Here is a 27557-nt window from a genome sequence, read left to right on the forward strand (position 1 = left end):
TAGTGGCTGGTGCGCACGACAACTCCCGAACCGAATACTGCATTGGACCACGTTTTGCATATCGTAATATTTCTTTGAATATTAGAAGATGGTGCTTATATGTTCGAAAATATTAGCTAAAATGGTAAGCGCAATATCTCATAAACGGAACAAACGATTTGGTCCAACTTTGGATCTCGAAATATTTTGTCCAAACTTATTTTATGTTCAAAAGTGGGCCCTATCGGTCCTTTTCTTAGGGTACCAACCACACAAATGATCATCATCATGCGTTTAAGGGTCTGTGAGAGAATCCTTTGGAAAATTTTACCGAAGGTACTCCTGTTTACAGCGATATATGATATTTTTCGTGGGCAAGTCCATGTTCCCTGATATAATGGTTTTATCGAGATTAATGACTCGGCCCATTGCTTTATGTACCTTGCCCGCAAAACTTTTGAGATTTTACCCTAATTCATATCTTTGTCGGCAAGTTCATGTGGTGTGACGTAGGGGATGGAAGATACCAAGGAACGGTCCTGTCCGGTTTTAACATGGCAAAGCCCAGGATTTATCTTGGTCCCTCTTTCATCTCAAGTGGACACTGACCTCCCCGTGGTGTCACCTAAGGAACTGCCTTTAACACCCGTTAAAGGTAGTGAGCTAACATGTGCCGCGCGTTCACCCATAAGAACGTTAAAAAATTGGGTTTGGGTGTCGGATTAGTAACCCTCCCCTAGAAAAAACAGCCTACTATGAAAAAACGAAAGAAAAGAAAAACAAACCCCTCTAAAGTTGACGAACCCCGCAAACGTTTTAAGGACCATGATCTGCGAATCTGCACCTGGAATGTTCGCACTCTTTATAGAGAAGGTGCAGTCTTCGGATGTACGATCGTTCCGAAGCGTAAACATTGATTCGGACCACTACCTTGTTGCAGCAAAGGTACGCACCCGCTCACACGTAGCAAACAAGGTATGAGCAGACACAACACGAAAGTTAGACATCGGTAAGCTGCAATCACAACAGATAGCCACAGCATATTCCACTCAACTAGTCCAATTGCTTAATCAAAGCACTCCTCATCCAGATAACATATCAGCGCAATGGCAAGCATTGCCCACTCCATGCAAACAGCCGCAAAATCCATACATGGATACCAGTGACCTCCACCAAGGAATCCATGGTATGATCAGGAGTGTCATGCTGCCACCGAAAAGAAAAATATGGCATATAGGGCTACATTTAGAGTTGGGCAATCTCGTTCAATTGAAAGATCCGGATCACTATCTCGTTCAATGGACACCGGTAATTTCTTTGAAAGAACTGCGTATACTTAATTTCACACGTTGGTTTTTATTATGTTACTCATTCGTCTTTGAACGAGGACCGTGATCCGGATCGTTCAATTGAACGAGATTGCCCAACTCTAGCTACTTTACAATCCGTAGCAACGCGTAGCGCACGAGAGAGATATAGGGAGAAAAGTCTTTTCTGCAGGAAAAAGAGAGAGATGGAAAAGCGGGAGTGTGAAAAAATCGAGATGCACAGGAGCCAGAGCCAAAGAGTCAAGCATCAAACTGACGGCTTTGGTACAGGCACATCCTCCTGTAGAGACCATCAAGGTAATTTGGTAACTGATACAGATAGTGTACTCAGGATATGGAAAGAACATTTTTCAAAACTGTTGGTATCAAATAGCAGCGAAGACGACGAAGATACCCCAGTGCTAATTCCAGAAGATGGTATTGAATGTATACCGCCCAGCCAAGATGAGGTAAAGACAGCAATAAATCGGCTGAAGAATAATAAGGCTGCAGGAGCCGATGGCTTACCAGCCGAGCTGTTCAAAACCGGAGGCGACACGCTGATAAGGTGTGTTCATCAGCTAGTTAGCACCATCTGGCAGGAAGAACGAGTACCCGACGATTGGAACCTGAGTATCCTGTGCCCCGTCCATAAGAAAGGAGATAATACTGTATGCTCTAACTATAGGGACATAAGTCTACTTCCTATTGCCTACAAGATCGTGTCAGGGATATTGTGCGAACGACTAAAGCCTATGGTCAACGAGATAATTGGACCATACCAATGCGGCTTTAGACCTGGCAAGTCCATCATTGACCAGATATTTACCCTGTGGCAAATACTGGAGAAGACCCAATAGATGCAGATCGACACCTACCACCTTTTTGTCGATTATAAAGCAGCCTTCGACAGCCCGCTGTGTTCAAAGGTATTCCAAGCCATATCTAAATTTGGTATCCCCACAATGCTCATCCGGCTTTGTAAAATGACTTTAACTGACACGAGGTCCTCAGTTAAACTAGGGAAGAACCTCTCCGAAGAGTTTGGTACCAAAAGAGGTTTCAGGCAAGGAGACAGCCTTTCGTGTGATCTCTTCAACATCCTGCTGGAAAATGTTATACGAGAGGCAAACGTCAAAAGAAGTGGCACAATCTACACCAATAGTCACATTTATGCTGATGATATAGACATCATGGGCCGATCCGTAAAAGAAGTAACTGATACCTTTATGAAGGTCGAAGGAGAATCTGCTAAAGTGGGTCTGGCGGTAAACGGTGAGAAGACCAAGTTGATGGTGTATACGCGCAATGCGTCCAATGAGCTCGGACCGACTGTGGAAGTTGGTTCCTATAATATTGAGGTAGTAAAAGACTTCGTCTACCCCGGCACCTCCGTAAACACAAGAAACGACATCAGTTGTGAAATAAAAAGAAGAATTGTTTTGGTCAACAGATGCTACTTTGGTTTAAGTAAGCAGTTTAAAAACAAAGCCACATCTCGTCAAACAAAAATAACGCTCTACAAAACACTGATACTACCCGTGCATGGCTCCGAAGCCTGGGTACTTGCGCAAGCAGACATGGCAGTGCTTCGTGTGTTTGAGAGAAAAATTTTTCGAAAGATCTACGGACCAATCTGCGTTGACGGTGAATATCGACGTCGCATGAACCACGAGCTGTATCTGCTATACAACTACATCAATATTGTTAAACGTATCGAGATGCCGCGATTGCGTTGGCTAGGCCATATCATAAGAATGAGCGATGATGAACCTGCTAAAAATTCGTATAAATACGGACCGCTTGGCGGTGCACGCAGAATTGGCAGACCAAGGAATAGATGGCGCAAACAAGTGGATGATGAGATGAAAAGGCGCGGTATTACAGAGTGCAAAGCAACAAATAGAGAGAAATAGAGATCTTTTCTTAGTTCGGCCTATGGAACAAATGTTCTGTAATGGGCCAGCTAAGTAAGTAAGTCGGCAAGTTCATACGCCCAAAATTCTGAAGACCCCCTGTGTATCAATTCACACAGGCTGAGGGTATAACTCTGTCGGCAAATCCGACTGATATTTTTATACCCTACACCACACTGTGTAAGAGGTATTATGTATTGGTTCATTTGTATGTAACATAAAAAAGGATACCAAATTGACCCATAGTTCCTTTTGGGGATATACATATAATCACTTTCTGAGTCGATTTATGCATGTCCGTCCGTTCGTCTCTCCGTCTGTCCATGTATTTTTGTTTGCAACGTACAAGTCACATTTTTTGTCCGATTCAGCTGAAAATTGGGTAATATATTTTTCTAGCCATAGGAAGAACGCTATTGCTTTTGGTTAAAATCGGTTCAGATTTCGATATAGCTCCCATGTACATATATTTTTGGCCAATTTGACGTATTTGCTGCACCAAACACGCTATATACGTCAGATTTTGATGCAATTTGGAATATGTGACTGAATTCGGTCTAAAAATCAAAGTGCCCCGCCCGACTATGATCCTTTCCTTACTGGTGTTACTTGTTCTTCTTATAAAACGCTTCTTCTATCTACTTTTCTTCTTGTATTTTCCTGCAGTCTTTAGCACTTCTTGTTGCTGGGTGGTTCCCAACGTGCAAAATTTGTATTTTTGCAAGTAAAGTATAAAAAATTGTTTTTGAGATGTTTTCATCTGGTACTGCGTACTACCGTGTTTTTTGCCGCAGCGAATTCTGTCACTCTCATACATTTGTCGAACGTTATTCAAAAGATATTTCGTCTCCAAATTGTAGTAGTAAAATCCCCTGGAAAAATCTTAATATTAGGCCCTGGACAGTGGCCGTATACTACCTCTGGGTGCTCGTAAAATATATCTTTGGTCTGTTAATCTTTCTCATCGTTTTGACATGGCCTGTTGTTAAAGAACTTTGGTTCTATTTTTTTCAACCTCTGGAGTGAATGCGGATACAAGATATTTCATACATTCAACTGTCAACATTCATTCATGCATCCAACACCCAGCTCGTGTATTAATATCGCTATCGCATTGTGTGGTTTTTTAACTGGTTCACTTGATATGTGGCTTATTTTTGAATATTTATAAAAATACAAAAAAATACATTTGACCCCAAAATTTTTTCGATGGCAATACCTACCTAAATATTATGATATTATGTACGAGAACAATAATGCATTAATAAATATCTTAATTTTATATTTCAGTTTTACCATGCCAACATTCTTCAAAGGACGCAAAAAGGTATTAGATGAATCTGATCTTTTTCGGGCTCTTAAAGAACACAAATCTGGTAAGTGGGTTTATATGTATGTATGTATATGTTCATAGTTTTTATTTTTCATATTTCCATGTTTTCCGTAATTAATGGGGGTGTTTAATGATTTCTTCCCACCTATAATGAATAGGAAGTATGTACTAATCAAACTCAAACACATGTTCAAAGCAATATCGATTTAATCAATATAAGCCTTTAGAAGGCCGTTGGTGTTTGTTATCTTAATAACAGTTTTGAAAAAAGTTCCTCAAACATGTGCTGCTGATAAGATTGTTTAATACTACTCTTTTTCTCTACCATAAACATTTTAATTACAGATTGCTTTATAACGGTAACAAGTTCTGTGATCTACATGTTTGCGTTTCAAATTTAAACTTTAAAATTATGGCAAGCCGTAATAGATATTTATTTATTTAATTGCCACTTGAAATAAAAGATAATTCAGAAAAGTGTGCATTAGGTTTTTGAACCTACACCAATTTTTTTAGACGAAAACCGCACTTTTATTTTTCGTCACATAGATAATATGTATGTTGAATGGATACTGATAATACCTGTTTATAACCTACAGCCACTTTACAGGGAGCGAATATTGAGTTTTTGAGTGTTTTTTGTGGAGAGGTAGAGGTTAAGAAGTTCCGGAGAAATCACCGCACCTTGGGGAACTCCCTGTTTCAGTCTACGGGGCTTGAACTTCGTGTTCCTGAATTCTACGTACGATGGCGACCACATATACAACTAATTATCCATCGTTCCAAACTTGGCCGGAGGGTTACCTGCTCGATGTCCTCAAACAGCAAGAAGTGCTTGACAGTATCGAGGCCCAACGCTGTGGATGATTTAGCGTTCCTGATGACATTCGTCTCATTATCCATTGTAAATTGTGCTGGTTCTTCTTCGGCAGGAAGTGATCTAATGCGATGTAGTACTCTTCTCTTCGCCCTATCACTCCAGGAGGGCTCGGCCAACTTAAATAACTTGCGTATCTTTTCGGATCAGTTTGAGGTTTTATCTTCCTTCTTTCCAGGGTTAGAGATTGTCCACAATTTATTTATCCCGGCTTCAATGTTACAACACTTCAGATGATTTGGCCACTTGTTGCGCTCATGCTCATCGACCAGCCTGTTAACATCCAGTGTCAGCTCCCTGACTCCTCTGCCCCTAGGGTTGGCACGACAAAGCTCAACACGTTTATTTACTAATCCCGTCGCCTCTGCTGGGAAGTTTGGTCTCACTTCGCGTACTCGATCAACAGGTATATGGCGAGCGACTACAGCAGTGATGATGTCACGGAACGTCCTCTCTACTACCTGAACATCAGAAATGTTGGGCAAATCTCTGAATTGGTGGCCAGCAGAGAAAATAATCATGAATTCCTAAGCTCACGTGCATAGGCATATGTGTTGCTTGCGCTGACGCCGCTTGTGTGCGTATAGTTTTTGAGTAAAACTAATGGTGGTTGTTGTGTGTTCTGCTGCTAATAGCGTAAGCAGCAATGTCATGGCCATCAGGGGATTAGTAAACTCTCAGAAACGCGGCCAATTAGCTTTCCCATGATTGCTGAAATTCCATGTAATCGAGTGGTCTGCTGATTGAGGCAATTATGAGGAGATGGTCTGATTCAAGAGAAAGGACGGGTTGCCAAGTAACGTCATTTGTAAGACCAGGTTTGAGGCAATTATGAGGAGATGGTCTGATTCAAGAGAAAGGACGGGTTGCCAAGTAACGTCATTTGTAAGACCAGGTGATGGTTATGTCTCGCGAACTATGACATTCTCCGCTAATTCTGGTATGGGTGTCCCCATTGACCGTTATAGGGGTATCATTGACCAAAACATAGAGCTATCAATCTGCTCAGACAGCACTATACCCCTGTCGTCTTTTGCGAGAACTGAATGCCACAACTAATGATGAGCATTAAAGTCCCACAAGACCAGACGGTTATGACCTTGAAAAAGTGGGCTAATGTTGGGCCTATAACATGGAGTAAAGCTATTGCCTAAAGGAACGTATACACTCAGCAGCTCAACCTCGACAGTGTCATACTGACTGCTACCCCCAAATATTCAATGTAATATATAATATAATTGTTCCACAAACATTCCAGGCGGGACAAGGGAGACTTCTCTCATATAAGTGAGTGCACCCTGATTCATATTAGCTCAGTGAACTGGGACCTACAGTTTATCGCCGAGTCCGAACAGCGTGTTCTAAGACACCACTTGTAGAGAATTTCTACATGGCTAAAATACTCCGGAAATGTCGCCAACATTCTGAGGGGTATTTTGCCACCGTTGAAAATGTTTGGTGTTGCATGGCCTGGGAAAAATATTTGATGTTGCCTGGCCTGGCCTGGGAATCGAACCCACGACTTTCTACGTGTAAGGCGGGCGTGCATACCACTGAACAACGGTGACACCCAGTTTGACATATGACCATGTGCTGGGTTGTTTACAATGACATGAAAAAATCACTTTGCAAAGAAATGGAATTTGCTTGTGAACATATTCTTCCAATATTTTTTCATAACTTTCGACGTGGATAATCACGGCAAGGGTGCATCGATCAGACTAAATATTTTTATGTCGATAAAGGACCATCCTAGAGGACTATGAAAATCTGGTTCAATGAATTCAATTGTGGCGGAAGGTCGTGAGGGTCGTCCAAAAACGGCCGTTGTGCTAGAACAAAATTAAGCCGTGCGTGAACGGATTATTCAAGATCACCATGTTAAATACGAGAGATAGAGGCATCCTTGGGCATTTCTTCCACCAACTAAGATTTGATATTGTATGAATACCTGGCGGCCAAAATGGAATTTTCTCGCTGGATCCATCAAAATTGGTCAATCGCTCAAAAAATGTCTCTTTGTTCAAAGAAATTGTGAAAAAAACGCTCGCGGTGCTTCAAACGACATTTGTAAGATCGTCACAGAAGGCGAATCTTGGATCTATGCTTAGGAGCCCGAAACAAAAAAGAAATCGACCGTTTGGAAAAGCGAGCCAAATCCAACGAAAGTTATTCATGGAAGAAGACCTTCGAAGCAAATGGTCGACTGTTTCTTCGATAAAACTGACCGTGTGGCGACTATACGGCTTGAGAAATTTAGGACCGTTAATTCTGAGTGTTACACTAAAATTTGTTTGCCTGAAGTCTCCTGAGGAATTCGAAAATCGAAAAAGAGAAGACGAATCGTTCTGCATCATGGCAATGGGAGCTCTCACTCATCGATTCAAATAAGCGCCTGTTTGGCCGGACAAAACGTAGCATTGACGGGTCATGCGCCGTACAGCCCTGACTGGGGATCCAATGACTTTATTTTATTGCAGCACATCAAGAAAAAAGGCCTTGTCAACGATTTTCGTCGGGGAAGATGCTGTAAAGGCGTTCAAAACCCATATTTTGGAGGTGACTCAATCATGCCACTGAAAACAACCCAACAGATGGTCGCATGCCAAACTGTCCTGAGTACGCTTAGGCTAAAAACTGTCAAACATTCAAAAAAAATTTTTCAAAAGACACCTGGCGACACTGTGTGTTGCCTAGGCCAGAAGGTTTGCGAAGGTGTGCTGCTCCCAACCCAGAAAACCGATACAAATACGAACATATGTACACTGAGGTGGCCGCCACTGGCCGGACCACGGGTGTTGTGTGATTCCGGGTCAATCCGCCGTGGGATTGGTCGATACGGCGAATTTGGTCTTATCACCGTTTACTGCCAGACCCACTTAAGCAGATTCTATTTCAGGTATCGCTTATTTCTTTCATTGATCGACCCATGCCATTTTTTTAACATTTGCATCTCGTATGACTTTTTCCAGCAAAATGCTCATATATCTTGTGGTACAAAACTGTTCGTAGATGACCTGTTAAATGAGGACCTTTTGTCAGTTAATATCAATACTTGGAATACCTTTTAAGATATGGGACTGTCGAATACTGTTTTATAATCTAAAAGTAAAAGAGAATTAAATTCGACCGAGCCTAACTTTTTAATACCTTCTCCCAAAAATATTCTGAACTTAAATATTATAAATAGTTTACTTTTTGTTCTGAAAGTACCTATGCTCATAATTTGGGGTGGGAAAGTTTTCTAACCCCCCACCATACCATTGCACAGTTGTCCCAATTCAAATTTTTTTGGCCAAAATTATTTAATACAACATAATGTATACTTTTCGTTTATAAATAGATTAATATTTATTATAATAATATTAATATTTATTGCAAATCCGTTAAAACGTTTCTGCAATCATAAGGTACAATATAGTACTATTTATTAGGTTTTTAGATATGCAAAGGCATACAAAATGTTAGGATACAAAATGTGATGTTTTAGTACAAACATGAGTTGTAAAACAAAATAAAATGCGGTAATCATAATTCAAAATTTACTCTTTTTATAAAAGTATGACTTAAAACAGGCTTAAGAAGGTTGTTTTATACTATTAAGTAAAGAAAATAAAAGAACTCTATTAAGTTTTAAATTAGTTAATTATTGAATATATGTAGATATTTCGTTTTCCAGAACTATATTTTCATCGCCATATTCTTCTTCGAATTCTTCATCTGTGGTTTCATCACAATCAGTATCATTCGCGGGCCGTAATTCATCGTTTAGTTCACAAACTAACAATTCGATTACTTCAGATGGCAGGTTTAACCGCTTTCTTTCTTGTAAGCGGGCGTTTAGGCGTATAGATGATATAAGTGGATCAGATGTATCCAATGCTCTATTAAATACGTCTGTGAGATTATTGACACGACTACTGTTTCTAGCGTGTAATAATCTGTCATTTTTATATAATTTGTTTCTGCATTCAGCAGCATCCTCTCCAAAACATCCAACTGGCAACACAACATTCTGCATTATTTGCTTAGAATGAATCAAGACCTTGTGCACTGTTGGTGTCATCGCTACCCAAGGATAATGGCCCTGAATATATTTAGCTGTTTCGAAACAGTATTTTTCAAATTTTTCCAAATCAAGGGGAAATTGACATGTTAAACATACAAGAATTATATGAAGGCGGTAAACAAGCTCTTCTTTAATTCCGATAATTTGAGCAAACTTCTGGTAACTACCAAAAGCACGACGGGATGTGTTACCATCATTAGTGGAACCAAAACCACCAACTTTGGGAACGTCAACGCGAATTCCAAACTCTGTCCAGAAGTCGTTTTGAATTTTTTGCTTCCTTTTAGAAACATTTTCTTTGTCTTCTTGCCCTCTAACCTGCCATTTTTGTACTTCACATTTGTACCCCAAATGTAATAAAAATTCGAAAAATCGAATACGACAGTGAAGTGGGCTCATTCCATGTTTAAGGTTGTTTTCTTTCGCAACAAATTTTTCTGAACTGTAGTCCTTGATTTTTATAAAATCACTTGATGTGGCACCACATATAGGACATGCAAGATTTGAGTTAGTTCCAGTTAAGACATTTAAAACCTTTCCATCGATTAGAGTAAGAAACAATCTAAATTTTATTTCGATTGTCATTGATCCTTCGATTTGAAAAGTCACGTTTGTCAATTTTTCAATTTCCTCATTCAACAAGTAAAAAAGTATCAGTTGGCTTTGCCGACAGAGATATACCCTCAGCCTGTGTATGTTGAAACAATTTTTTTTTCCAAAAAACGCTTGTATTTAGGGATTTTTAAAAATTTTGGTCGTTTGAACTGACAAAAATGTTGATTAGGATTTAATATCAAAAGTTTTGCGGAGGAGATACTAAAAAGAATGGATCTCCAGCCACTACATATGGTACCATAGGGGTTTTTTAGAACTTCAGGGATGTTTGCTCAAGAAGTATGAACTTGCCCCTGAAACAACTTTTACCATCGCAATTGAGGCAGCAATGCAAGTTGCTTCAACAAAAATCAAAGTAATTCGAAAGCAGGTCTTAAAGTGAACATGTATCCGAAATTTTGAGTGGGAGGTACCGGATGGAGTGGACAAATATAGTCCATATTTGAACCTGATCTATATCTGGTAGATATATTAGGATGTGTAAAGTATGGACCAATTCGGCCACTCTCTTCAAGAGTTATCGTACGCACAATTTTTCCGAACATTTTTGAACTTTTGTGGGGGAGGTACCTGAAGGAGTGGACCGATATGGCTTATCTTCGAACTTAAACTATGTTTGGACAAAATATTACTAAGGCCAAACTTTGGACCGAATCGGCAGACCTGTTCGAGAGTTATTTTGCCCTCCAACCTCCTCACACGGTGTCATAGGGGTTTTTGGCAACTTTCAGGCTATTTTCTCAGGAAGTATGGACTTGCCCCTGATGAAACTTATACCGTCGTATGGAGGGCAGTGAATACAAGTTGCTAAAGCAAAAATCAAAGCGATTCGAGAGATGTTTCTAAACAGAACTTTTCCAAAATTTTGTGTGGGAGGTACCCGACGGAGTGGACCGATTGAGTCCATATTAAAACCTGATCTAAGTCTGGTACACGCTCCACGATGGGCAAAGTATGGACCAAATCGGTTACACCCTTCAAGAGTTATCGTGCGTACAAATTTTCCGAACATTTTCGAACTTTTGTGGGGGAGGTACCGGAAGGAGAGGACCGATATAGCTCATCTTCGAACTTAAACTAAGTTTGGACAAAATATTACGAAAGCCAAAATTTGAACCGAATCGGTTCATCCCTTCGAGAGTTATCGTGCGCTCCAGCCAGCCAGACAGACAGACGGACGGACATTGATCAATCGACTCCAAATTGTCTGAAACACATTTCGTCCAAACATACTTGGGGTCTAAAACCATTATTTCGATGAGGCACATTTTGCCCGTATGAAAGTGTATATACCCATCATAGCCTAAAGGCTGAGGGTATAAAAAAGAATTTTCCTTTAAAATAACTTCTTTTGTTTCTTTAACAAATTCCAATTTTATGGGTCTACAAAATCGAGTAGATTGTGGGGTGATATTGCACCATAATGGTCGGTTTTTGGAGTCTGTGAGTCTTAATGGTATAACAGTTGTTGCTAAAAGACTTGAATCATTTGTATTTGGGTCGGAAACCCCTTGTTTATATTGAGCTTGACCAGTACTACTGTCAAATCCATAGCTCAATATTAACTCCGCAGAAATTGATTTGCTTTTATCCGTATTTATTGCAGCTACAATGACATCTTTTTGCATTTCAACTATTCTTGCTGCAGTATGATCTAATAGATTTTGTAGAGGAACTTTGGCCACACTTTCCCGAATATGTACATTTTTGGGTCTACATACGTTTTTCTCAGCGAGCAGACGTTTATAAGATGGGTATATATCACAATTTCTTTGCTTATTTTCCCTGCGTATGTTGCAGTACTGGCGTTTTGAAAAATTATTTTCCAGGAAAAATGCAAGTGCTTCTGCTGCTGAAAGTTTAACTGGATCACTTGATGTAGTGCACAGCTTCCTTATCTTTGAAAGTCTAGTGGGGCTTTCCGTCGTTTTTTTGAGAATATGAGCCAAATCTTTGTTTCCCGTTTTCTTGGCGGAAACGCAAGCGGCTTTAAGTAGTAAAGTAGTATCGTGATCTTTTGAGATGGAAAGTTCGGCTGCCTCCCTTCTCTTACTTCGGTCAGACATTTCTGAAAATGCGACACGGGGGCGCCCCGCTTTTGAGCACCTTGGTTTTTGACATTCTGTTTTATATTTTTTGAAATATATTCCAGAAGCAAACCATTGTGCATTTTTTTGTTCGAAATCCTTAAAATATCTTCTACTTTCTTCCCATTTTCTCTTCAAAGTGAGGCAAAAAATTCGTGCTCCTTTTTTTAAATATTTTAAATACTCCTTTGACGGATTGTTTTCACTACAGTTTTGTAGTACATAGTTTAAGATGTTTTTTTGTTTCTTAGCAATTGTGCCATGTTGCCTCCAAATTTTAAACAAATCTTCGTTTCTGAAGAAGAGGTCGTCTAAAAAATACAAAAATAGAGTGTAGAACCACAATTGTCAAAGTATAGAGACAAGCAAAATTTGATTAAAACGATTATTGATTAAACGATATATATAAATATTATAAAATTACTTACCTTCAGCTTCCCGAATCATAATATTTTTCGTTTCACTTTTATATATTCATTCAATCACAACACGCAACAAAAAATATATATTTTACAGTAAACAGTCTGATTTATTTTTATACAAAAAAGTGATAACTTTGACACTGCGCCTACTAAAGGCAATTAACGCTTTTTAGCAAAACCAATTATTTTCAAAAAAAAATAATGTTGGCCAAAAATCGGGGCAACTGTGCGACGTTTTTATACTAAAATTGATTACTAGGTTAATCAAATGTCCCAAAATATCAATTGAAATGTATTTTCGCCAAAAACAGCGAAAATTAATTAAATAGTGAGGCGCCGTTGTGGGAGGTCTTAACCAAAATATTTGGTACAAACAGTTTATACTTTCCATGAAGTCAAAATGCAAAGTTAGAGCCGAATCGGTTAAATAATATCGCTAAAATCTTTAAAATATCTTAAATCGGACGGTACGGCTATGTCACAGTGTGGGCCAATTTTCAAAAAATGTTGCAGAAATGTTTTTTATACTATTAAAACCTTAAATATCAATTTTAAGAAAAATCGGATGAAACTTTGTCTTTATCCAAAATTTTCAGTTCAATACTATATACAATAAAAACATCAATTTATAAAAAATTTCACTCAACTTAAAGTAGAAAAATACATTTTTTCTAAAAAAGGCAAAATAAGGCAAAATATTTCATCTGAATATGATAGTACATACCCCTGCCAGCTTCCAAAAATTTTTTGGAGGAGACGATATTTTTACATTTTTTCTAAAGTTTAAGAAGATTTCAAAAATATTTGTAAAAAATAATTTTCAATATACACACAAACTTTTATCTCCCTACCCAGATATTACAACTTTCTTCGTTCTTTCTTTATATATTATGAAAGCACTTATTATCAGCTTCCAGATTCATAATAACTTTGGTCTGAATTTCGTATACCCATTCGACCACACAGCACATCAAAAAGTATATATTTTACAGCACACAGTCTGTTCTATTTTTTATACAAAAAAAATTTCAACTTTAGCATTACACCAACGAGCGGCTATTAATGGTATTTAGAAAAACCAATTATTTTCGGATGGTTTGAAGTGTTTTTTATTATTCCGCGCAAAAAAATTATAAAAATATGAAACTTCAAAAAAATAATTTTGGCCAAAAATTTTGTGATTGCGACAACTGTGCATTGGTATCGAAAACGATATCGTTTTCGAATGTTCTCGCTAGTTTAGATAGATATTTTGTTCCAGAACGACACACGACAATGAATTGAAAACGATTCATTCGTCGCTCAGTTTGTGGCAGGAAAACCTTCGATTTCGAATATCGGCAATAATATTATTAGCGAATGAATGGCGATAGTTTCTACGATAATGGCGAAAAACATTTTTTGTGGAGTTTCTTAATGTTTCTGTTATGTACCTTTTCCGTTTTTATTTCCTTGTTATGTTTGCGACTCGATATATAACTGTTGATAAAGATTGTTGTCTTGTGTTTGGCAACATACCCATACATATATTGTCTTTATTAACACTTATTGTTTATATTATACATACATACGTAGAATTTATATCGAAATTTTTTGAAAAAAGCAAATGGGAATTTTTTACAAACAACATAAAATTATTTTTTGAAACAAAAAAATAAAGTAAAAAATGTTTCTAGAAAAAATTTTCTTGTGAAGAAAAAACGTTTACCAAATGTTCGAAAATGTATAGTTTTCGAACTTTTGACAAACAAAAGAACAATTTACTTGTGTACACACGAAAAACATTTGCCAAACATTCGACAGTGATAGTCGTTTTCGAAAGTTGTGTCGCACGTTCGAATAATATCAGCAACTGGTATGGGGGGCACTAGGAATCCCAAATTCAAATTTTAAATTACCTGAACACTACTATATGGGGCCATACCAAAACGTAGATCTATGATCGCAAATTATGGTGGCGAAGACAACATCCAATTTGAGCCGAAAATGTGAAATCGGGTGGTAACGTTATCTTAGGGCTATTACAAAAACGACTTGTGTTCAAATTATAACTAATTCAGTCAGAAAATGTAGCTAAACAAGTAAAACAGTATTATACCCTAGACAGACGGCTGCGTTAATTTGCATTAACTGTCTTAATTCAAATTAATTCGAGCATTATACACATTCTTAATGCACAAAATCAAAGGAAATTTAAACTGAATTTAGCAATTTCAATATGGCAATGCTGTTGAAAATCAATTGTCTTTTGTCAAATTTCCATGTTTAAGAAAATAAAAATGGAAAGCAAATCAGCAATTTTCGCGTTTCTTCAAAATAAGTAGTGGTCTTTCGCGAGTAGAATAGCAGCTAATCGTTTTTCAGGCCTTCTAACAAATCTCTTTTTTAAATTTTTATTTTCACAAAAAATTTAATTACCCAACATACCTATTCTATCGAAAATTATATCTTCCTCAAATGTTTTTTAAAGTTTTGCAATATTTTTATAATATTAAAAAGACTCAAAAATATCGCGAATAAATTACATTTATTTTTGCTTCATCGTGGTGAAAAGATCAAAGGTATAAAGTGTATTTGTTTCGCATATTTTGGCGAACTTTTGTAAAGCTTTATGAAATGGTCTGCTGGGTACAAACAAACAACACAAACAGCTGTTTCATAAATGCAGGTACTATCGTCTGTCAGGGTGAAAAATTAATTCAAATTAGGACATTTTTAATGCAAATTAACTCTGCCGTCTGTCTAGGGTATTAGTCTACTTTTCGGACAGAGATATGGTAATATTCAAAAATGTTTTACAATCGTTGAAGTTGAGGTTCACCATTTAATAAGTCGCGAACTGTCGATATATTTTATATAATATGAATATATTTATATTTATTGAAGTGTTTTAGCCGGGGTCGCATAAAATTAACCATAACAAATAATTTGTGTGGAAGCTGTGTTGGTGGTAATATTAAAAAATGGGTAAAAATGTGTTGAAGTTTACAAGTTTTTTTGTGTTCTTTCTTGATTGCTGGTCAAACCACGGAAAATTCAAACCTGAGCTCAAAGGAAGAATTGAAGAATACCCCTTGGGCAACATGGTTCTAATAAATGATTTTTCGATATATACACTGCATCCCCCTAAAATCGATGCTGACATTTTGAAGTTTTGAAATCTGGGTTTTTTTGAAATTTTCTTATAATTGGAGGGCGCAACCAGATAATTTCCCAAACTATTTATTGGATTGTAGAACTCGTGATTCCACGTCGTTTGATGTATATCTCATGAGTGTGCTTCATACAGCTCCCTAGTAATAAGAGTCCAAAGTCGAAATTTTGGTGTGTACATTTTCTATAAAAACCTATTTTTTGGCTTCAAAATTTACAACTGTGGCTCAGGTACCCTTGAACCCCGCGTGATTTTAGTTTTTTTACGCGCCGGATCTAATGAACCCTTCCGCGTTCAAACCCATCCACTAAAACGGCGGTTATAGATACCTTGAAAGTAGGAAATTCTGCAAAATTATATTTTGATGATTCCGCGCATTGAACCGCGATTTTCTTTGGTTATTTTTACATAAATGGAATCCTTCATACGCGATTATATTATTTTCTAAAACCGGGTGGCATAAATTACCGAGATTCTGGAGTAATATTCGTATTTCGTATAAAATATAATTTGGTAGCACATCCGCGGTTCTTGACGAATTTGTTTAAAATTTGTTATAATGACGTATTTTTTATAGGCGGTCACAGAAATCGGATGCGCCTTATAATCTTATGTACATCGCGGTATTTTTACCCACATAAAGGTTTTTTGAACAGTAAGATGCAGCTGATGGCACACTTTGGTCGCTGAATGAAAAGTGGAAAAATCGCTACATATTGATAGAGATGCACTCGCTGTATCTGAAAAGCGCATGCGCCTTAACTGATTTTAACGAATTCGCGAGTTATACGTTTTTTAACTTTTATGTTTTTTCTTTGGTTGTAATTTCAATATTACTTTCTATTTCATAATCCTATTGTTTATCAAAGTAGGCAAATATACTTTCCTGTTTGTCATCGCATTTTCCTTGAAGAAGTTTCAGCGAAGTCCGTCAGTCCTTGCATCGAAATTTAGCGAAATAGTAGAATAACTCCCAAAAATGTTTTTTCTATTTTTCGTATTAAACAAAAAAATATATTTTTGAAATAATATTCCAACAATAAGTTTTCGTCTTTTGTTGTCGCTGTAATATGGCAGTTATAAATCCTATCGTTAATATTTTGGTCTCATATTTTTCTACGTGTTGTCTAGAATCTGTACGTATTTTTAATTTATTTTTTCGAGTTTTATTTGGGCTCTAAATTAGAATAAATTAAATTTACTCCAAGATTTTTTCAGTATTTCTCGATTTTCCGCGAAAATAGAAATACATTTAGTAAATTTTTAGGCATCTACGGATAGATATTAAATGCTGTTAACGCTTTATATATACATTTTCTTATTACAGCAAAAATGGAATTTTTAAATATTTGTTCTTTATAAGGGAATAAAACCCCCCATAACTTGGAGCGCAGCATCCAATTTTGTGAACGCGAACAGATTTGAAATCACGACTTTTTTCTTAATCTATGTTCCAAAAACTGCGGATGTGCTCGCAAAAATTTTTTTAACATTTCTTCCAATGGAATTGCAAAAGAAATTTGAAATTTACCATATACACTCACCATGTGTGAATTAAGGCGTCTATGAACAAATCAATTACCGGTTATAAATAACACTGTGACACAAAATGGAACTCAAAGTCTGGGGGGTGTAAAATTTCTTTTGAATATGAAAGCCCTTGATGAGTATACTAGGAACCCAAAAGGAAATTTTCGCCATAGGTGAAGTTTCTGAGATATCGCGCGATGAAGTTTTTGATTTTTTCCCTATAATACTTGGGAAAATAGATCCATATCTCTGTTTGGCGTTGTTGTAGCTTCGTTTTGAGGTGACATGTCTTCAGTGAAATCGATTGGCGAATCTTTTTGTAGAACATTACATTCTTCTAACTCAATGCCTTTCATGTCCTTTTCGTCCTTTATTTCTTGAACCGTAGTGAAAGTACCACAAGATGAGATTTTTCAGCATCCAAATATTCTACAAAAATGTTGCTCAGAAGATTTTAGGTACGGTTCCCTTTGACAACTAATCGATTTTGTCCCGTTTTCAATGTCCTTTTTGACATTTAATCGGTTTTGGTTCAGAAATAAACTATGTTTTGTTTTTCTGTATATGTATACCGTTAAAAAGCTTATAGAGTTGTCAATCAAATTAAATTAATTCACTTCTGAAAACTTTGTTAGTTGCAATTCTGGAACAAAAAAAAACCGTTTTCTTAAACCGTTTTTAAGGAAAAATATCAATACGCGCAAATATGGAGATCAAAGGCTGGGTGGCGAAAAATGCTTTTTGGCGATGAAATTCGATGAATATAACATTACGAACCCGGAAGGACAGTTAAGCCGTAGGTCAAACTTCTGAGTTATAGCGAAATGAATTCCTTCTTGACAAACTATACTTACCTACATGACAAAAACCCTAACGAAATTTGATCGCGCCATAACTCCGAAGTTTGACCTACGGCATAACTGTCCTTCCGGGTTCGTAATGTTATCTTCATCGAATTTCGTCGCCAAAAAGCATTTTTCGCCCCCCAGCCTTTGATCTCCATATTTGCGCGTATTGATATTTTTCCTTAAAAACGGTTAAGGAAAACGGTTTTTTTGTTCTGGAATTGCAACTAACAAAGTTTTCAGAAGCGAATTAATTTAATTTGATTGACAACTCTATAAGCTTTTTAACGGTATACATATAAGTTTAATTGGTTACTTAAAACCGGTTCAAAAATCGGTTTTAATGTCGGAATATCCGGTTCCAAAATTGAGATAACCGGATCTATCCTCCAAGAAAATTTGTTATTAACGTGTTTATCATTACAATAGCTATTTGTGGTAAATATTTCAGAAGCACCCCAGATATCTACATAAGCAATAACCAATAGTTATGTGTACATACCAATAAATACCCAATGACGAATATACAGAAAAACAAAACATAGTTTATTTCTGAACCAAAACCGATTAAATGTCAAAAAGGACATTGAAAACGGGACAAAATCGATTAGTTGTCAAAGGGAACCGTACCTAAAATCTTCTGAGCAACATTTTTGTAGAATATTGGGATGCTGAAAAATCTCATCTTGTGGTACTTTCACTACGGTTCAAGAAATAAAGGACGAAAAGGACACGAAAGGCATTGAGTTAGAAGAATGTGATGTTCTACAAAAAGATTCGCCAATCGATTTCACTGAAGACATGTCACCTCAAAACGAAGCTACAACAACGCCAAACAGAGATATGGAGCTATTTTCCCAAGTATTATAGGGAAAAAATCAAAAATTTCATCGCGCGATATCTCAGAAACTTGACCTATGGCGAAAATTTCCTTTTGGGTACTTAGTATACTCATCAAGGGCTTTCATTTCCAAAAAAAATTTTCCACCCCCCAAAAATGCTGCTGCACAGTGTAATATAAATAATGGCTTTATTTGATAAAGGCGTGTTGAATAGGTAGTTGTGTCACACCAGCTGTTCGAGTATGAAGTGTCAAATCCCTTTTCAACACAATTATGTTTGTTGTAATTTCCCCAACAACATAAAGAAAATGTTGACCTGTTAAATTTGAGACTTTCTTGGTTATTTATCTTAACGATTGTGGACGCTCCGCATACATGCTTACCTTTTGCTAATAAATTTGATTTGGATTAAATTGCGCTTGTTGAACTTTTGCGGATTTTATTTTGGGAACCATTCTATTCTTATTTATTGCGCAAGCCAAGGTATACCTTCGGTAAAAATTTCAAAACAGCTCTTAAACTACACTTAAGCGAAAGGTTGAACATTGTGAGGGAGATAAACGAAGATGTTGTCCGATATATACCCACTGTGAGGTTGACATTTAAAAGAAATTTTACGATGTACAACGTTTCGGTCAAATCGGATACTCATTTCGAAAGTCATCTTTCTCATCAGTCATTGAAATTAGTGCTGACCGGGTTTTTTACAACTTTTGGGTCATATCGGCTTACTTATTGGGTTACCACTCACATACATGTTCAACATTTTTGTTTAAGTGCGTTTATGTGTCTGTTCGAGGATCCTTCGAACCCAAAATAAGACCCACTTGCAAAATGGATTATGTCGATACATTCCTTTAGGTGTCTCCCCCACAAAACTTTCGAGCTTTAATACAAATCCATATTTTTGTTGGCAAGTAAATACCGCAAAAAACCTAAAAACCACCTTACACAGGCTGAGCGTATATCTCTGTCCGCAAAGTCGACTGATACTTTTTTACAAAGCAACATAGAAAATAGCAAAATATAAAATACCACCTTTACAATGATTGGCGTAGATGGTCAAGGAGCGGAGATATCGCAATAGTCGGTAATACATCCCATTTTTTTGTAATCACGATACAGATCGCAATTTTCATCGGATCGACCCGAAATGTGGTGGTTAATGGTGGTCCAAGATAGGATGAAGCCTATTGAGTTTGGTGATGGTCGGATAATATTCAGGTGTTGGAATAGAAAAAAAAATTATGTGGAGAAAATTCAACGTTTATTCATAGGCGAATATCTCGGCGTCTAGTATATTGATGCACTGTAGGATGGCGTAGGTGGTTAAACAACGGAGATATCGGAAACGTCGGTAATGCATCCTATTTTTCATTTTTTGTTAACACGATACTGGTCGGAATTTTTATTGGATAATCACGAAAATTTGGGGGTTGATGGGGGTCCCAGAGAGGGAGAAACGTTTGGTGATGGTCAAATAATATTCAGAGGTCGGTATGGTCAAAAAACTTTTGTTCAGAAAACTCAACGTTTTATTCTTATGCGAATATCTCCACTTCTAGTAGAAGAATTGCAAACGGAAAAACCATTTTTTTATTTATTATGTAGCATACAACGTTGGAATTCCTGTGGCTGATGTTGATGACAAACTTAGTGTGGCAGTGGCACGCAGATACACAGCCTTATTAGCTCGCCGCGCACTGGACGAAACCATTGATCTAGCGGCGCGAAAGTCAAAAAATCAAAGTATAAAATTGCGTAATGTTTTCCATTGTATCGATTACAGACACTCTGCTGACTAAAATTTTGTTTTCACTTTTTTGTTGTTGTAAATATTCACTCAGTTATTAACTGTCAAGTGCAAGACATTTTTGGTGGATTTTTGGTGGAGAAGATGTATAACCAAAAAGAGCCTTCTATACCACAATTCAGCTTATTTGATCTGAAAATGTGTACAAAATCCTCAAAATACCGAATATTGGGAGGTACCGTTATATGGGGGCAATATCAAAACGTAGACCTACGTCCATAATTTTTGGTGGAGAATGTTTGTGTCCACTGGGAACCTTAAATACCAAATTACACCTAATTTGGTCGGAAAATGTAGCTTTGAACCCCCTGAAAATCGGGAGGTACCTAAAAAAGGGGCCTATATCCAAACGTGGAAATATGTCCACCATTTTTTGTAAAAAAGTTTAGTGGCCACTAGAAACCTTAAGTACCAAACTACAACTAATTTGGAAGGAACCGATGGCTTAAATCCTCAAAATACGAATTTTCAGGAGGTACCGTTATATGGGGGCTATACCAAAATATTAGCCGGTGTTGTTCATATTTAGTCCGTTATTACCCACGGACATAAACTGAGTTTGTGCAAAATTTCAGAAAGATATCTCTATCGTTTCCAAGTTATTAATTTCGCGCGGCTAGATCAGTGATTTCGACCACTGTGCGCCGGTGGGTTTGGGTTCATCTACTGCCATGTTTGCTACAGGTTGGAAATTTTATTAGATAATCACGAAATGTTGGTGGTTAATGGGGGCCCCAAGGGATGAACCATATTAAGTTTGTTAATAGTCTGATTATATTCCCTAAAAGAAATGGTTACCAGTGAAAAGCTTATGTAGGGCATCACATAATCGGCGCCGTCCCGACTATAGCCTTTGTTCACCTGTTTATCTCTAATTTATACTTGCAGATCTCATGGGTCACAAGCTGAGTCAAGCATGGGAAGAAGAACTTGCAAAAAGCCGCCTCAAAGGTAAAGAACCCAGTTTGGTCAAGGCCACAATAAAGGTTTTTGGTTTGCATTATATGATATTGGGTCTATTGATGTTCTGTTTTGAGATATTTTTAAGGTAAACTAAACGATAGAAGAAGCATAAGAAACAGAATTAAAAAATATGATTTCTTGCAGATGTTCTCAGCCACTATTTTTGGGTGCCCTTGTTTCCTATTATGCCGATCCAGAAACAGACAAAACCGATCAATCAAAAGCATTTCTATATGCTTTGGGCGTTATATTGACCAGTGCCGGTAGTGTTCTGCTTATGCATCCCAATATGTTGGGTATTGTCCATTCAGGAATGAAAATACGTGTGGCCATCTGTAGTATGATATATCGTAAAGCTTTGCGTTTAAGTAAAAGTGCCATGGGAAATACCACATCAGGTCAAATGGTTAATTTGATTTCGAATGATGTCGGGCGTTTGGATACATCGGTGTTGCATATGCATTTCATATGGATTGGACCCTTGGAAATATTTTTGGTTACATATTTTATGTATAAAGAGGTAAGAAATGGGTGGATGATTAGGACAGTATTCTTACTGTTTGTTAAAAAATTGAGATTTGACCTGACCTTTACAAATAATTTTCAAATTTGTCCTTCGCTTTCAGATTGGCCCCAGTGCACTGATTGGTGTTGCCGTAATGTTGTTATTTGTTCCCATCCAAGGCTATATGGGTAAGAAAACTTCTGTGCTACGTTTGCGTACAGCTCTTTGCACCGATGAACGTGTACGCCTTATGAACGAAATCCTCTCCGGCATTCAGGTTATCAAAATGTATGCCTGGGAAATACCATTCGGTAAAATGGTCGACTATGCACGACGCAAAGAAATGAAAGCTATACGCTACGTAAACTATATTCGTGGTGTTATGGGTTCATTCATCATGTTTATATCGAGAATTTCCATCTTTAGCAGTTTGGTTGGTTATGTTTTGTTGGGACATTTTCTTACCGCCGAAAAGGCTTTTGTCGTGACAGCTTTCTATGGCCTTTTGAGAATTACAATGACTGTTTATTTCCCCATGGCTGTAGCACAAGTTGCCGAGACATTGGTCTCATTCCGAAGAATACAGAAATTTATGCTTTTAGACGAAGTGAAATTAGCGGAGAAAGCCAAACAGAACATGATTCCAGCTATTATCAGCGAAAATGGTAAAAGTGTGGAAATGAAAGCCACACCCACGAAGGAAACTGGTGTAGTAATGACGAATGTTACGGCCAAATGGAATCCCGAAGCTGTGGAAAATAATTTAGAAAATGTTTCACTGGAATTTAAACCTAAACAATTGATTGCTGTCATTGGAACTGTGGGTTCGGGAAAATCAACGTAAGTAGCAAAAATATTATTTTAGAAATTAATAAGCTCAGAAAGTAATTCAAGTAGAATTGACTTGAAAAATTGAATTTTAAACATTGAATGATTGGTGATCACTGTGCTACAAATGGCTAGTAGTTTGTGCGATGTACCCGAAGAACTGGACCGATAAATAGTACGTGGCTTAAAAGGTAATTTAGTTGGTCATTTTTTAAATCTTTCCGACCGTTATGTCAGGCAGCATGGACTTGCTGTCGAAAATCATTATATCGCTCTAAAAAGGACAATAAGTATCTTCGGTAAAAATTTGTAAATTATCCTCGAACAGCCCTTAAACTACACCTAAGCAACAATGTTGAACTCTTCTGAAGGAGGTACCTCAAGATGTTTTCCATTTTAAATTTTACTACGTGTTAAGTTTCAGCCAAATTGAATAGCCCATCCGTAAGTAAATGTTTTCTTCAGTTGTTGTTGTAATATTATTTTCATTTTACGTTTGTAAGTTAATTTTCTGCTTAATCAGGCTCTGGGTCTATCTCCAGGAATGTGGCCACTTCGATGGGATGTAACCACTAATCTACTGCAGTTAGATGATTAAGTTTGGCAGAGTAGTTGAATAGGTGAAGTATACTTACGGTGACCAATCGTACTCTATTATAGAGAACAGTACTCTATTTTAGGTGTCCGTACTCTATTTTTCCAACGTACTCTATTTGTCCTCTATTTTCATCATATGTACTCTATGTCCTCTATTTTTTTATTTGTTTTACAAATACATGTGAATACAAAGGTAATACAATGAAATCCGAGAAACCTAGGCAGAAATTTAACCAAATATTGCCGTTGTTGAAATGAAATCAGCCGTTTCAAATCACTGTTTATTGATTTAAAAACTTTTGCACGCGCTCAAACCAATTACTGAAACACCTCCAAAACGTGGTTATTGAACGTGTCAACAGCATGTTCTGTCGATTGCTGTTTTGTTTCGGGCTTATACGCATCGTATATGGTTTACACAGCGATCGTAATTTTTTGAAATTTCGGTACGGAATCCATCGATAAGAAACCTTTTTTACGACAAGGTTTTCATGCAGTATGGGATGAATTAGCGGCAAGTGTCACAGACATAACTATCGTGTCACCTGGTCGTACAAATGATGTAGTTTCTCTTGGACGTTCAAAGTTTGCCGTAAAATATATTGAATGTTTGGTGGAGAGCGGGAAGGATAGAGCTCCTCTACAATTAATTTCACAAAAACTCAATATACTTTACGGAAAACCTTTTACGTGTGACTACCAAAGTTTCGGAGTCGAGCCATTTTTGTTTCGACTCCGATTCCGGAGTCGACTCCGAGGATAATTTCTAACAGCACTCAATGAATAAAATATACACAATATGTTGGCCATTTTCTGCGATGTTCCTTGAAAATAACTTTTGTCGAATATAATACTACTACAAAACTTCCTTGTTTAAAACTTCTACAATTATAATAAGAATACAAGATCACCGAAATTTGAAACTCTGTGTAAGAGGTTCTGAAGTGGGCAGGCTTTCGATCGGGAATATGAGCAGTTTAAGATCATTATCTTCTTGGAATACCATTGATCATAATCTTGATAAAGAATGTGTTTGATCTAAAACAAATATTCCAAAATATTTATACATTTCTTATCGTATATTGAGAAATCGAGCCAGCTTGCAAATTCACGCTTAAGTTGAAACTCTAATTCGATTGTAATAGAATTTTAAGTTTGCGTTAGAGTATTAATTGGACCAATAAAGTTCTTGAAATTCGTGTTTGTTAAATGTTAAAAAAAATTGTGTCCCGGAGTTGGAGCCAAGTTATTTTTTCGACTCAGTCTCTGACTACAGCATAATTGCTCAACTCCAACTATTGACTACTAACTATAGGATGTTGCTTCATCGCGTGGTCATCACGTAGAAAATTGTGAAAAATGGTCGGACGAAAATGTTCACAAGTAACTTCCAAATTTTTTTTGCAAGTTAATTCTTCAAGACCTATAAAAAACGCAATACGTGGTACGTCAAACCGCACTGAGTACGCTTATGCTAGAAAATGTTAATCTTTTCAATGGAAATGGTAAATGGCGCTGGCATTGTTGTCAAACCCAGAAACTTATGTAGTAGCCCTCGTATGTGTACTCTATTTTCATTCAAAAATATTGGTCACCGAAAGTATACTGCAATTGGTGTTATCCGAGGACCACATTCACACGATTGTTGTTTATGGAATCTGCGGTTGCATACGTGTGAATGCTAGTTAAACCTGCTTGACGGGCTTGTTGATGTAGTGGTTCTCACTTATCACTTTGGACACCTCTTTCTAGATCCTGGAGATCCATTGCGTTGTACTTATATTAGCGGACCGAGCTATCGCAATATATGTAGTCAAAAAAGTCTCTTTTTCTGCACCCCCACATCCCAGCTTGTCGCAGATAGCTGTGGTATACGCGGACGACATAAACATGCCGCCGAATGTGACCCCTAGAATTTAGCGGTAGTTTGTGGTTGTAATTCTGCTATCATGACATTGAACTCTGTTCTCATCTCTGCTGTCCATGTCGCGAACAGGGTGACCGTAAATCTAGTGGCGAATATTTGCATATTCCTCGCGTGGAAAAAGGTGGTAAGATCAGTCAAATAAGAGTTCAGACTTTCACAAATGACATCTGAGAAATTACCTAACGGAAGGTCGTACAATCATCCGCATGCGTTATGATCTCAATGCCGTCTGGAGGGTGCGGAGTAAGGGCACCTTGGGGAACTTCCTGTTTCATTTTCGGTGCTTGGACTTTTTCACGAATTCCACGTACCACTGGCGTCCACACATATAATTGTTTATCCAACGTGTCAAACTGGACCGTAGGTTTATCGGTTCGATATCCTCAAATAGTGTTTTGTGCTTGATAGTATCAACATTTTTTGATAAGTCAAGCGCCATAATTTTTGATAAGTCAAGCGCCACCATGCTCTAGTGGAGTCCTCGACTAATATGTCTGAAGATGGAGTACAGCGCTGGTGTCGTGCTGTGCTGCTTACAGAACCCATGCTGAAGATCTGCAACTGGATAGTTATTTCTGACGCTGGGAAGTACAAAAACCTCAAGGGTCTTTGCTATGAGCGTCAAAAGCGAAATCGCTCTGTATAAATTACCTTTGCGGGGACCACCCTACCCATTGTACAGACTTCGGAAACGATGTGGGTGGCTAGCGACAGGTTGAGAACTTTTAGTAAAATACTCTACTCCCGGCGCATCCAGCTGTATCAGCATTACCATGGATATTTCACCAAGGCCCAACGATTTGGATGATTTAGCGTTACTGGTTGTTCATTCTCGGCAGGAAGAGATCTGATGCGACGTAGTACTCTTCTCTTTGCCCTGTCACTCCCGGGGTGATCCACAAACTGTTGAGTGAAATAACTTGGGCGCCTCTTCTGATCAGTCAACGTAACGTAGCCAAACGTGACGGAGATCCTATCTTCCTTCTTTCCAGGGTTTATTCCGGCTTCAATGTTGCAACTGTTCAGATGATCACTCTCCGTCAATTCTGGCAGGGCGTCCTCATTGCCCGTTCTTCCACGATAAGTAGGTTATGACCTTCCAAAAATTTTCGAGGCAAGAGAAGACCACTTGAGGCCTTTTAAAGACAAGAGAAAATGTCTCGAAGTCTTCTAGAGCCAACAAAATACTTCTTGAGATGTTCTATATTCAACGATATACTTCTTGAGGTCTTCTGGAGACAACAGACGGCCTCTTGAGGGCATTTGATAACTTCTAAAGACAACAGAAGGTCATTTGAGGTCTCCTGAAATAGAAAACAGAAAACCCCATTTGGTCATCTAAACTTTAGACCTTCAAAAGGCAAGTGAAGAACTCTGACATCTTGTAGAGCAAAATAAGGTACTTGAGATCTTCTAAAAGAAACATAATGCCTCTTGAAGACTTCAAGAGCCAACAGAAGGTTGAGGTTATTGGATGTATTCTATAGACAACAGAAGACTTTTTGAGGCATTATGTAAACTCTTGACATCCTCTAGACACAAAATAAAGTACTTGAGATCTCCTAACACCAACAAAATACCTCTTGAAGTCTTCTAGAGCCAACAGAAGGTTGAGGTCATTTGATGCTTTCAATGGACAACAGAAGACTTTTTGTCGCTTTCTGTAAGCAGCAGAAGAACTTTCGAGGTCTTCTAGAGACAGCAGAAGGCCACTTTATGCCTTGTATATACCATTTGAAGCGTTCTATGGACAGGAGAAGAGCGTTCGTAATATTCTAGGTGGTCATTACAGAAGGTCATTTGAGGTGTTTTAGAGGCAACAAGACGTCACTTAAGGTGTCCTAGGGGCAACAAAAGACCAATTGAAATCTTCTATAGACAACAGAAGACCACTTGAGGTCTTCAATATACAAGGGAAGGTCCTGCAGTACAGTTATTTATAGGGTCA

General features: G+C 37.7%; 1 protein-coding gene across 1 annotated transcript in view; it reads left to right on the top strand.

Moving 5' to 3' along the window:
• The window catches only part of LOC141405223 (probable multidrug resistance-associated protein lethal(2)03659), a 48695-nt gene that overhangs the window by 4226 nt on the left and 16912 nt on the right, over positions 1–27557 (top strand). Inside the window, exons 2-5 of the mRNA XM_073989316.1 lie at positions 4493–4578; positions 21678–21837; positions 21897–22272; positions 22379–23097. Coding sequence (XP_073845417.1) covers positions 4493–4578; positions 21678–21837; positions 21897–22272; positions 22379–23097 — 1341 coding nt within the window. The remainder of the gene's footprint in view (positions 1–4492; positions 4579–21677; positions 21838–21896; positions 22273–22378; positions 23098–27557) is intronic.

This window comes from Musca autumnalis, unplaced genomic scaffold (assembly GCF_047663935.1).
Source record: "Musca autumnalis isolate F117 unplaced genomic scaffold, ASM4766393v1 scaffold_5, whole genome shotgun sequence".
NCBI lineage: Eukaryota > Metazoa > Arthropoda > Insecta > Diptera > Muscidae > Musca > Musca autumnalis.